This window comes from Ovis canadensis, chromosome 3 (assembly GCF_042477335.2).
Source record: "Ovis canadensis isolate MfBH-ARS-UI-01 breed Bighorn chromosome 3, ARS-UI_OviCan_v2, whole genome shotgun sequence".
Lineage (NCBI taxonomy): Eukaryota > Metazoa > Chordata > Mammalia > Artiodactyla > Bovidae > Ovis > Ovis canadensis.
This window is the reverse complement of record NC_091247.1, coordinates 106,459,006-106,470,804: the sequence shown is the minus strand read 5'-3', so window position 1 is coordinate 106,470,804 and position 11,799 is coordinate 106,459,006. Positions and strand designations below refer to the sequence as shown.

General features: G+C 51.6%; 1 protein-coding gene across 1 annotated transcript in view; it reads right to left on the bottom strand.

The window, feature by feature from the left end:
* Positions 1-1,054: 1,054 nt before the first annotated feature.
* The window catches only part of FBLN7 (fibulin 7), a 56,861-nt gene continuing 46,116 nt past the window's right edge, over positions 1,055-11,799 (bottom strand). The window contains exons 4-8 of the mRNA XM_069580635.1: positions 10,768-10,893; positions 7,200-7,337; positions 5,818-5,955; positions 3,962-4,100; positions 1,055-2,095 (exon numbers count right to left, since the gene is read on the bottom strand). Of these exons, the coding sequence (XP_069436736.1) occupies positions 1,723-2,095; positions 3,962-4,100; positions 5,818-5,955; positions 7,200-7,337; positions 10,768-10,893 (914 nt within the window). The 3' untranslated portion in view covers positions 1,055-1,722. The remainder of the gene's footprint in view (positions 2,096-3,961; positions 4,101-5,817; positions 5,956-7,199; positions 7,338-10,767; positions 10,894-11,799) is intronic.

Genomic DNA, 11,799 nt, shown 5'->3' with positions numbered 1-11,799 from the left:
AGCCTCAACCGCTGGACCACCAGAGAAGTACTCTTGTTTTCTTCCTGGAATGATAGGGCTTTTTTTTCTTCTGAACTTTTATAGCCAATTAACAATGTTGTGATCGTTTCAGGTGATCAGCGAAGGGACTCAGCCATACGTATACATGTATTCATTCTCCCCTAAGCCCCCTCCCACCTGGATGACAGTTTTAATAGTGACCTGTAACAACACAGGGAAGCAGATCAGCACAGCTGATCCCAGAAGAGTCAGAAGGAACTCTTGGCCGTGTTTCACTCTTGGACGTAATACAAAGAGAGGCGTCCTAGGCACCACCTTGGTGGAGGGCTTGATCACTAAACTGGCAACACACTCCCTTGGGCGCCACCTCACACCCAGGGCAACACAAAGAACTGTTCAGTAGGACATCTGGGATGAAATCTCACCTGGATGGACGTGATTTCCCGATGACTCAGCTAGCATCTAAGTTGTCTTTTGAACACCCACACCCCCACCAACTCCCAGCACCAGAGAGAGTGTTCGAAACTCAGTCACTGGAGGGTGTCCCCACTGGGCTCCTCCATCAGGAGTAGAAGGCCCTGGAATCAGTGGTTTGCAACGCACGTGTGCCCAGTTGTGTCGAACTCTGTGACCCCATGGACTGTAGACCACCAGTCTCCTCTGTCCAGGAGATTCTCCAGGCAAGAATACTGGCTGCAGGGCTGGGGCGGGGGGTGCCATTCCCTTCTCCAGGGGACCTTCCCAACCCAGGGATGAAACCCGTGTCGCTTTTGTCTCCTCCACTGGCTGGCAGATTTTTTCCCAGCTGAGCAACCGGGGAAACGGGGACCCAACGGCGACTCGAGCGTTTTCTTAAACTCTCCACGGGCAGATGTTGCCTTACCAGGCTCCCACATAGCCAAGCCAAATTCCTATTGACAGAGCAATCCTACCTCACCTCTGTGTTCCCTTTCTCATTTGTTTATCCCAGTTTATTCCAGCCTAGACAGGAGAGAGCTGGGTCTCCCCTCCTGGGAAGAACTGGGCTAGCTCACGGTCAGGAAGAGGCCAGATGGACAGGGATGAGCAACAGACTTTATTTTTTCAGTTATAATACCAGGTTATGTTTCGAGACATGGTTTCTCAAAAGGGAATTCATTCAGGCAGAATCGGCACATAAAACTCTGGCTCCTTGGTCTGGAAGAATCTGTGTGGGGGTCCAGCCCTGCCATGACACTCGGGTGAGAAGGCCAGCCGCGTGGCACAAAGGGAGGTGCAGAGAGAAGGACGGGCCGAGTCGTGGCAGGAGCCCGCCCCCCACGCCACAAGCACAGGGGCGTGATCCACCCTCAGTGTGCCTGGAGGCCTGACTAGCGATACAGACGCTAGGCCACCATCTCAGACACAGGCCATAAGCTCCTCCCTCCCCAGCTGTTTCAAACTCGTAATGCCACTCATGCAGCATTTTGACAAGCTGCCTGTTACCCTGTTAAAAAAAAGACAACGAAGATTTGAGAAAGTGCATCATCTAATGGGAGGCCGTAAAGCAGAAAAACATATGACAGCAATAGTTTGGGCTGTGGGTTTGCACTTCAGCATTATGGGATGGCGTGCGGTGCTGTCCTGGGAGCCACGGGGACAGGTAGGCGGGGAGAGATGTCTGCTGCGGCCCACGCCCGCAGCTACGTCTCTGCGGAAGAGAAACGGGCCCAGGCTACTGCACCCCGCGACCTCAAGACCCCCTCAGAAGTCATAAGGGGACACAAAGATGGTGACCTTGGACACGTGGCTGGCCTGGAACGAGCGGTCCAGGTATTCGGACATGTCGACATCCACCTCCAGCGTCTGAGGCCCCTCCAAGGTCTGGACCAGAATCAGCTCCCCAGTCTGGCGGTCTGAGCGCTGCATCACGAAGTGGCTGCGGCTGTTCCCACCCACGATCCCGAAGCGCAGGCTGTTGGGCCCCGGCCGACCAGGGGCTGAGGCTGTGGCCATGCGGAAGAGTGTGATGGGCGTCTTCAGGTTGGAGGGCAGAGACAGGTAGTGGAAGGAGATTGTCTTGGGCATGTGGCGGCAGGGCCTGCTGTCCATGGGGCAGGGGTTCCGCTCACACTGGCTGGAAGAGAGGCAAACGTGGGGGACGCTCAGCCTTGGGGAAAGTCGGCAGGGGCTGCTCTGACCAGGCCGGTCTGTCCCACCTGCCTTCCTAAAGAGGCACTGGAGTGACTCCTCCAGCCATGTGTTCTTTGACACAGGCACTCCAAAACCACAGGCGCGGGAGCGTGGGTGGGGTCAGGCCAGGAAAAGGTGCTTCCCTGACCCATCTGTCCATGTGTGTCTGGGTATGTGTGTATGTTTATACAGGCTATTACTACCATTTACATACTGTGCTATTACTACTATAATATGCTATTACTACTGTTTCCGACTCTCTGCAACCCTCTGGACTGTAGCCCGCCAGGCTCCTCTGTCCATGGAATTCTCTAGGCCGGAAGTGGAGTGGGTTGCCGTTCCCTTCTCCAGGAGATCTTCCCAACCCAGGGATCGAACCCAGATCTCCTGCATTGCAGGAGGATTCTTTACCCTCTGAACCACCAGGGAAGCCCTTTTTCTTTCACTGTTTGTGTAGAAAAATAAAGCCAGGAAAGATTCAATGATGATGGTGCTAGCATTCAAACCAGCTGCCCCTTCTAGAGTGCTGAGACCCCAGCAGTTAGCTGGTGACATCCTAGAGTGTGGTTCTCCGCATGTGGTGAGCTTACTAAACAACCAGTGTTCTTTCTTTTTGTCAGTGTATCATGGCTTAAGGGATCTTAGCTCCCCAACCAGGGCCGCAGCAGGGAAAGGACTGGGAACCCCCCAGTGTTCATTCTTGAGCAGGACACTCTGCCTTCCGTAGGCATGTGGAGTCAAGGTCCTGTGAAAGTGCTTTGATAGTTTTGTTTTTTTTTTTCTTCATCTCATCCAACACAAGCCTGAGTGCTAAGTTGATTCAGTTGTGTCTGACTCTTTGCGACCCCAGGGACTATAGCCTGCTAGGCTCCTCTGTCCATGGACTTCTCCAGGCAAGAATACTGGAGTGGGTTACCATGCTCTCCTCTAGGGGATTTTCCTGACCCAGGGATCAAACCCATGTCTCTTAAGTCTCCTGCACTGGCAGGTAGGTTCTTTACCACTAGCGCCATCCAACACAAGAGATAGATGCAGTTTAGCGATTCTGGTGACTCAGATCATCCCCGTTAAGGAGATCAAGCAGCACTTCTGGCTGTTCATCAGGGATGTCTGCCAAGGCCCGACATACAAGTCCCTCCGTCCCTTCACGACGTGACACTGCAGAAGGACCCTGGTGTCTTCACTCTCAGTGAATAACTGCCACCAACCTTCTGGCTGCTTCTGACCTGCTGTAGCCCCCACAGCTATTCAAGGAGCTGCTTCACTGGGCCAATGCATTCTAAAGACAATGCTAAGGCTCTTGTGATCTCTCTCAGAGAAAATATGTGTTGTTTGTGATAGTTGCAGTTATTCTCCTTAAAAGCCTGTCTTCATCTTTCGAAGAAAAAAAAGTCTGTGAGGGGCTGAGGTTCCTGGAAATCAAAATTCCTAGTAGCAGCAGCAAAGAAGAGTGATATAATGCAAAGTGTACAGATACCCTGTGAACACAGGAAGTGATCCTCTTCTGAATCTGTGTCCCATACATACCTCCTGGCAGCCTCACCACTGCCCTCTTCCCCCCAGTGGCCTCCCTGTCCTCAGGGGAGCGCTCAGGAACATCATTCCTACTACCCAGGGCAGCAGCACACTCAATGCAAACCCTGAAAGGAGAGAGAGGGAAGCTCCAAGAAGCCAGACACAGCACCGTGCCTTTCATCAGACATACTTGTACCTTCTCCCAAGAACATCTAGGAAGAATGCAGCCCACCCCTGGGGAGGCCTGGGTGAAGGGTGAACGCACTCAGCTGAGGGTGGCCCTAGTCATACTCACAACGGAGATGTCTTCACGTAGCTCACGTTGCTGCTGCCCTCGGGGCACTCTGGGCTGACGCACTGGAAGCCTCCTCCGGTGTTGATGCACACGGTCCCCCGGGGGCACACAGGCTGTGTGCTCACACATTCATCGACATCTGAAACACCAGGTGAGGCAGAGTGCGGGTAAATGGAGCTTGGGATGGATATATGCACAACACTCTATACAGAGCAGACAACTAGTAAGAGCCTACTGTGCGCAGCACAGGGAGCTCTACTCAATACTCGGTCATGATCCATATGGGAAAAGAATCTAAAAAACAGCTGCTCTTCAATCACCAAGCCATCTCTCTTTGTGACCCAAAGGACTGCAGCACCCCAGGCTTCCCTGTTCTTCACTATCTCCCTGAGTTTGCTCAAAGTCATGTCCATTGAGTTGGTGATGCCATCCAACCATCTCATCTTCTGTCGCCCCCTTCTTCTCCTGCCCTCAGTCTTTCCCAGCTTCAGGGTCTTTTCCAACAAGTCAGTTCTTCACATCAGGTGGTCAAAGTATTGGAGCTTCAGCTTCAGCATTAGTCCTTCCAATGAATATTCGTTTCCTTTAGGATTGACTGATTTGATCTCCTTGCAGTCCAAGGGACTCTCAAGTGTCTTCTCCAGCACCACAGTTGAAAAGCATCAATTCTTTGGCACTCAGCCTTCTTTATGGTCCTACTCTCACATCTGTACACGACAACTGGGAAAACCACAGCTTTGACTACCCGAACCTTTGTCTGCAAAGTGATGTCTCTGCTTTTTAATATAGTGTCTAGGTTTGTCATAGCTTTTCTTCCAAGAAGCAAGCGTCTTTTAATTTCATGGCTGTGGCCACCATCCTCAGTGATTTTGGAGCCCTAGAAAATAAAGCTGCCATTGTTTCCCCTTTTTCTCCTATTTGCCATGAAGTGATAGGACAGGAGGCTGTGATCCTAGTTTTTTGGATGTTGAGTTTTAAGTCAGCTTTTATATGTATATGTATAACTAAATCACTTTGCTGTATAGTAGAAACTAACACAACATTGTAAAGCAACTAAACTCTGATAAAAATTAAAAATAAAATCCATGGATGGAAAAAAAAAAGAATAGTGGGCACCCAATGAGGAAGACGATCTCCTGCCACCCGTCCATCACTGATGGGCCCACATGAATGGCACCAGCAGGCACTGCAAAAGGTGCTGTACATGCAGTGAACTTTCCAAAATGTCCAGCGCTGATTCTGATAACTGGAAGCCCTGTCGCTGTTAACTATTAGAAATCCAGGTCTGATGGCAGCCCTGAGGAGCTCCCCTCCCCAGGACCCCATCCTCCCCCTCCGGATGTGACAGGTTTCAGAGGCGCTGGAGGGCACGAATGAGTGTCACTGGTCACAACGCTTCTCTCAACCTGCCTCCCCCTCAGTCAGCGAGACCTAGAGTCTGCCCTCTGTGGCTAATATCATGCCCTTTATATGTCCTCCGTTCTGTACATATTCAATGAGCTCCTGGCCTGCAGGCCAGGCTTCTTTTCAAACCCCACACAAACTTATAGGGGCCTTTATGAATACTCGTAGGATAGAAGGAAAGGTGGATAGATGATCGAGAGATGGACGGATGATAGATGGGTGGATGATGGAAGGACGACCGCTATCTGGATGCCTTTCCTCTAGTCCCAGGTTACCCACTCCTCTGAGCCCACCCATGGGGCCTCACTAGGACGTCACTGGGCAGCTCCCTGTTCATTTGGATTCCATGTCAGTCCGTAGAAAGAGCCCTCTGCCCTCCCCTCCTCCCCTAGTAGTTCCGAGCCTGGGACCACCAGGCTGGGACCACCTTCCTCTGCCACAGCCTCACTCACCCTCACAGCTCTTCCCGTCCGCCAGAGTCCGGTATCCACTGGGGCAGACACAGCGGTAGGAGCCAGGCGTGTTCACGCAGGCGTGCATGCAGAGCTGGGGGCGCCCCTCCTGTCCATAGAGCTCGCATTCGTTCACATCTGGGGACAGAATCACCCGGTATAACTCCAGGAGCCGCCAGTGGGCAGCCACCGGCTATGGCCCAGCATGGCTGCTGCGTCGCCATCGGTGGCAGCTGTAGCTAGCGGGCGGGGTCTGCAGTGGCCGCCAAGGCCGATCCCCTGCAGAGGACTCAGAAGAGACGCAGGAGTGCTCCCCGTTCTCCCAAGCCAAGGACCTGGAGGGCCGAAGGGACGAGGTGAGGGAGCTGATACGGGCAGGGACCCTGGGCCGCTCCTCTAAGGCTGATGACTACCTGGGCAGATCCTGCGAGGCTGCCAAGTCCAACCTGGCGAGTACCTTGCTCCCCAGGGAGCAAAGCGTGGGGCGGAGGACCCAGACTTCCGCCCTGGTTCCCCGCCGCGCCTTAATCCTTCTCATCTTTGGGAACGGGTGTAAGACGGCTTCTGTGGCTGTAAAATGAGGCCGTTAGCAACAACTAGGCAACTCTTGGCGTCCCACTCCAGTACTCTTGCCTGGCAAATCCCATGGACGGAGGAGCCTGGAAGGCTGCAGTCCATGGGGTCGCTAAGAGTCGGACACGACTGAGAGACTTCACTTTCACTTTTCACTTTCATGCACTGGAGAAGGAAATGACCACCCACTCCAGTGTTCTTGCCTGGAGAATCCCAGGGACGGGGGAGCCTGGTGGGCTGCCATCTCTGAGGTCGCACAGAGTCGGACACGACTGAAGCGACTTAGTAGCTGCAGGCAACTCTTAGGTTGAAACCGCTGGTTTGAGTGGTTTTCAGATGGAAGTCTGATAATCCAGGAAGAGGTTTGCAAAAGTGGGCCAGTCAGTAAGACTAAGCAGAGAGGGGCCCAAAGAGTGAGCCCAAGCCCCTGCACAGCTCTGGGGACAGGGATGGGGTATGGTGAGGGGCTGTCATTCCAGCTCCGCGCTGCCACCTGCCCCGCAATCCTAGCTGGGAGGGAGACAGACTTCTGCACGAGTGCGCATGACTAGGGGTAGACCGGGGACCCCTGGATGCTTTCTTAGAACCGCTTCCCAGCTCTCCGCGCTAGCTGTGTCCTAGCAACCATCAGGTCCACACCTACTTACCTAAGCAGCAAGATACGGGGCTTTCTGAGAGCACGCCCAGGAAGCCACCCACCCACTCGCACCTACACCTGGGCGCGGGCGCACCCCCCGGGAGGGCGGCAGGTAGGAGCCCCTCTCCCCACGACCCCCGCGTCCCCTCCCCCCGATGGAGCCCGCGCCTACCCTGGCAGACGCTGTCGGCGGCGGCGCCGCTCAGGTGGAATCCGGCTTCGCAGCTGCAGTGCTGCGTCCGCTCCACCTGCGCGCATCGCGGCGCGCGGCTGAAGGCGGCGTCCCCTGCCTCGCTGCCCTCGGGGGCGGCTGCGGGGAGAAGACATCCTCAGGGCCGGGCCTGGCGCACCTGGGCCTGACCTTGGGGGAGCCCCGAGATCGGGGCGCGGCCCCTTCTCAGAGCTTACTCTGGAGTAGGGAGAGGAAAGACACGGAATTAACCGAAACTCAGCCGGTGAGCCAGCGCCCACCCCAAACGGGCGGAAGACAAGGGGACGCGCCCGAAAAGAACGATGCACGAAAAGCAGGCGACGCAACCGCACCCAGAGGACCACAGTGAGGTGAGAGCCGCGTTTCACTTTCAAAGGCGTAAAGCACCAGGGCCCTAGCAGTGAGCACTGGAGGTTAAAACTACGGAGCTTATCGAAATAATGCCACTTGCAGCCACATGGATTGTCATTCTGAGTGAAATCAAAGACAGATAGCATATGATATCACTTATTTGTGGTATCTAAAACCAATGGTACAAATGAACCTATTTACAAAACAGGAATAGAGTCACAGCTGTGGAAAACAAACTTATGCTTACCAAGGGGTAACAGGGGAGGGATAAATTGGGAGATTGGGATTGACTATACACCCTACATTACTATATATAGTAGTATATATGTGTATCTATATATGTTTCCCTGGTGGCTCAGTGGTAAAGAATCCACCTGCCAAAGCAAGAGATGTGGGTTCAATCCCAGGGTCAGAAAAATCCCCTGGAGAAGAAAACGGTAACCCACTCCAGTATTCTCACCTGGAGAATTCTATAGACAGAGGAGCCTGGCCGGCTACAGTCCATGGGGTCGCAAAAGAGTTGGACACAACTGAGTGACTAAGCAATAAGAGCAACAATGTGTGTGTGTGTGTGTGTGTGTGTGTGTATACTGGGCTTCCCTGGTGGCTCAGACGGTAAAGAGTCTGCCTGCAGTGCAGGAGACCCAAGTTCAATCCCTGGGTTGGGAAGATCCCCTGGAGAAGGAAATGGCAACCCACTCCAGTATTTTCGCCCGGAAAATCCCATGGAAGGAGGAGCCTGGCAGACTACAGTCCATGGGGTCGCAGAGAGTCAGACACCATTGAGCAAACATATCAATGCATATAATATATATATTTTAGAAAAGAATCTAAAAAAGAGTGGATATATGTATATGTATAACTGACTCACTTTGCTGTATAGCAGAAACTAAATCAACTATACCCCAATAAAAATTAATTGTAAAACACTTTTTAAAAAAAATCTATGGAGAGACTTCCCTGGAAGTCCAGTGGTTAAGACTCTGTACTTCCCATGCAGAAGGTGCAGGTTCGAAACCATGCTGCATGGCATGGCTAAAAAGTAAAAATTCAAAAAAAAAATCTACATAGCTTAAAACACTACCTTTTTTTCTGGGTTATTTTTTTGTATTTTTAAAATATTTTCCTAAAGTGTCGAAAGTTTTTGTTTCAACCAAGAATATAAATCAGTGTTCTAATCAGTGAAAAAAAAAAGTGTTAATTTTTGAAAGCTTTCAAAGGATTTCAGACTCTCCATGGTTAAAGGGATTGGTGGTAAATGTTATCTGATGCACAAGAGGACACTTAGTCATCCCACTGGAGTCATCAAATTCATCCAGACAGAGAACACAATGATTGCTGGGGAGACGGGAAGAAGTTGTCTCATGGGCACAGAGTTTCAGTTTTGCAAGGTGAAAAAAGTTCTAGAGGCGGATGGTGGTGATGGTGAACGTAGTTAATGCCACTGGACCACACACTTAAAATGGTAAATTTTGTTATGTATACTTTACAATGTGAACAAAAACGGTGAATGTGTTTTGGTTTGGTTTGGTTTTTTTTTAAGTAATTGAAGAGAGGCTCCCCTTGGGAGCCAGAAAGACAGGGGCAGAGCTGATGAGAAGGAAGGCTGTAGGCTGGGGGACCAGGTGAGCAAAAAGCCAGAGGTGTGCTGGGCTGTTGTTCACATTGTTCACGGGGATCCTGTAAGGACATAAACTAGCTTCAGATGCGCCTGCTCATTCCCTCCAATTCCTCGCAGAGATTCCTGTCATAGGAATAATTTCTATATTAACTGTGCCCCGGACCTGAGGATCCAGGAGCCTGAGGATCTGTGGCCTGGAGCCTGAAGTTTCCAATAGTGGATGCCCAGACAGGTGGGGCTTAGATCCAGTGTCCAGGACCAGCACAGTTGGGTTGAAATGTAGCTATTTCTTTTTCCTTCCTGGTACTAAGTAGGAGGAGGAGTGGGGCTGTTTCCACACAGGGCAACTCCAGGGACAGGCACTGTCAAGGGACCTCAGGCTCTCCCTGAGAAAGTACCCAGAAGGGTGACTCAGCTGAATGGAGTCAAGACACGTTAAGCAGCAAATCCCTGGGGACAAAACTTAAACTGGACCTTGAGCTGGCTCCAGTGGAAAGATACCAAGTACTGACAAAGCTTGTTCTCTGCTAACCACCAATTCCTTCCCCAATACTGAGGTTCCACTCAGAAGACAACCACATAGACACCCCAGGCTTTTCTGGCAACGGAACAGGACATCTTTAGGGTTTGACTTTCTTAGATGAGAAAGCGTGGCTCAGGGAATCCCCTGGTGGTCCAGTGGTTAGGACTCAACTTTCACTGCCGAGGGCATGGGTTCAGTTCAATCCTCGGTCAGGGAAGTAAGATCCTACAAGCTACATATGGGGGAAGCCAAAAACAAAACGATGGTTGTAGCATAGCATGCCACTCCCCGCCCCCATCTCCCATAGACTCCTTATTATCAGATTTTCTTGGCACCTGCAAAAACAGTCACGACTAAGTGACTTTCACTGCAAAAATAGCCACCATGTGGCATCTAGACCTCTGGCTGCAGAAATGCTGGGACTCAAATGTGGATCATAACCTCATCACCAGTTGAACGTCTAGTTTACCCAGCTCTGAAAATACTATATCAGGAACTATGGATTTTGCATGGAACATTTGCAGGAGAAGCTGTTCTGCTGATATGCGGAGGAAAGCCAACCACGTGAAGGTGGCAGCAAGGAAGCTTCTCAGGCCAAGTTCCAAATCTGGAGGGTTTTAGGGTGGGACTCAGTCCTTGCACTTGCATCTTCTTCCGAGTGTGTGTGTGCATGTGCTCAGTCATGTCTGACTCTTTGCAACCCCGTGGACTGTGGCCCACCAGGCTCTTCTGTCCATGGAATTCTCCAGGCGAGAGCACTGGAGTGGGTTGCCATTTCCTACTCCAGGGGCTCTTCCCAACCTGGGATTGAACCTACTTCTCCTGCATCAGCAGGTAGATTCTTTAATTGAGCCACCTGGACCAAAACTCTGGTTCCACAAGAGAACTAAGTGCCATCCCAAATAACCATCTCAGAGGGATCTATGATGTGAACCAGAGAGAACATCCCACTGGTCTGCCTTTGGTGACCCGTGACTAGGGTCCTCCCTTCTCGATAACGGACTGTCCTCCCCGGCCCTATAGCTGCTACATACCAGTCTGGGCCTGATGCTGACAGCGGCTCCCAGTCCTTCCGGGAGGACAAATGCATCTGTACTGGTTGACACCTTCCACACACGTGCCACCATTCTGACAAGGCTGACTGGAGCATTCACTGATATCTAGGAAAAGAAATAAATTTCAAATATAGGCATGAGTTCTCATTCTAAAACAAAACACAAAGGTGGGGTCACTTTCTTTTCATGACAGGATGACTCCAGCTTGTGACCACTCCCCATCCCACTCAGTCCTTGCCTCGGCCTCTTCCAGCAACAGCAAGAGCTGGGAGGGAGCCAGTGGGGCTGAGATGTAGTCCACCATGCATGCAACAAGCCACTGACCCTGGCACACATTGTGCCCACCTGGAGCTCTGCCTGTGAGAGTTGCCCATCTTTCAGCCCAGTTCTACCCAGAGGCGCCATTTTCTAATTTGCAGTGTAGATACTGCAGCTGGGCAGAAGGAACCGACGTTGTCCTGGGCCCGCACTGCCTCTAAGTAGAGTTTACTGCCTCTCAACTCCGCCCCTATCAGCCAGTGCCCAGGTAGAACCCTCTTTGAACAAGAACTCAATTCAAGGGGTTATAAGACGGAGAGATGGCCCATAAGAATGGTCAGAGATGGAGAAAAATAACTCTTTCCAAATTCCCACCCTGTGGGAATAGGGAGGAGTTAACCTTGACCCTTAATTTTTCCTTTTCCTGAAAAGGAAAACGTTCCTTGTTTATAGACTAAATAGTCTAAATAGTGAAAAATGTATTAAAATGAAAGTGAAACTCGCTCAGTCATGTCCAACTCTTTGCTACCCCAGGGACTATATAGGCCATGACATTCTCCAGGCCAGAACACTGGAGTGGGTAACTGTTCTCTTCTCCAGGGGATCTTCCCAACCCAGGGATCAAACCCAGGTCTCCTGCATTGCAGGCGGATTCTTTACCAGCTGAGCCACAAGGGAAGCCCAAGAATATTGGAGTGGGTAGCCTATCCCTTCTCCAGCAGATCTTCCCGACCCAGGAAGAGAACTGGGGTC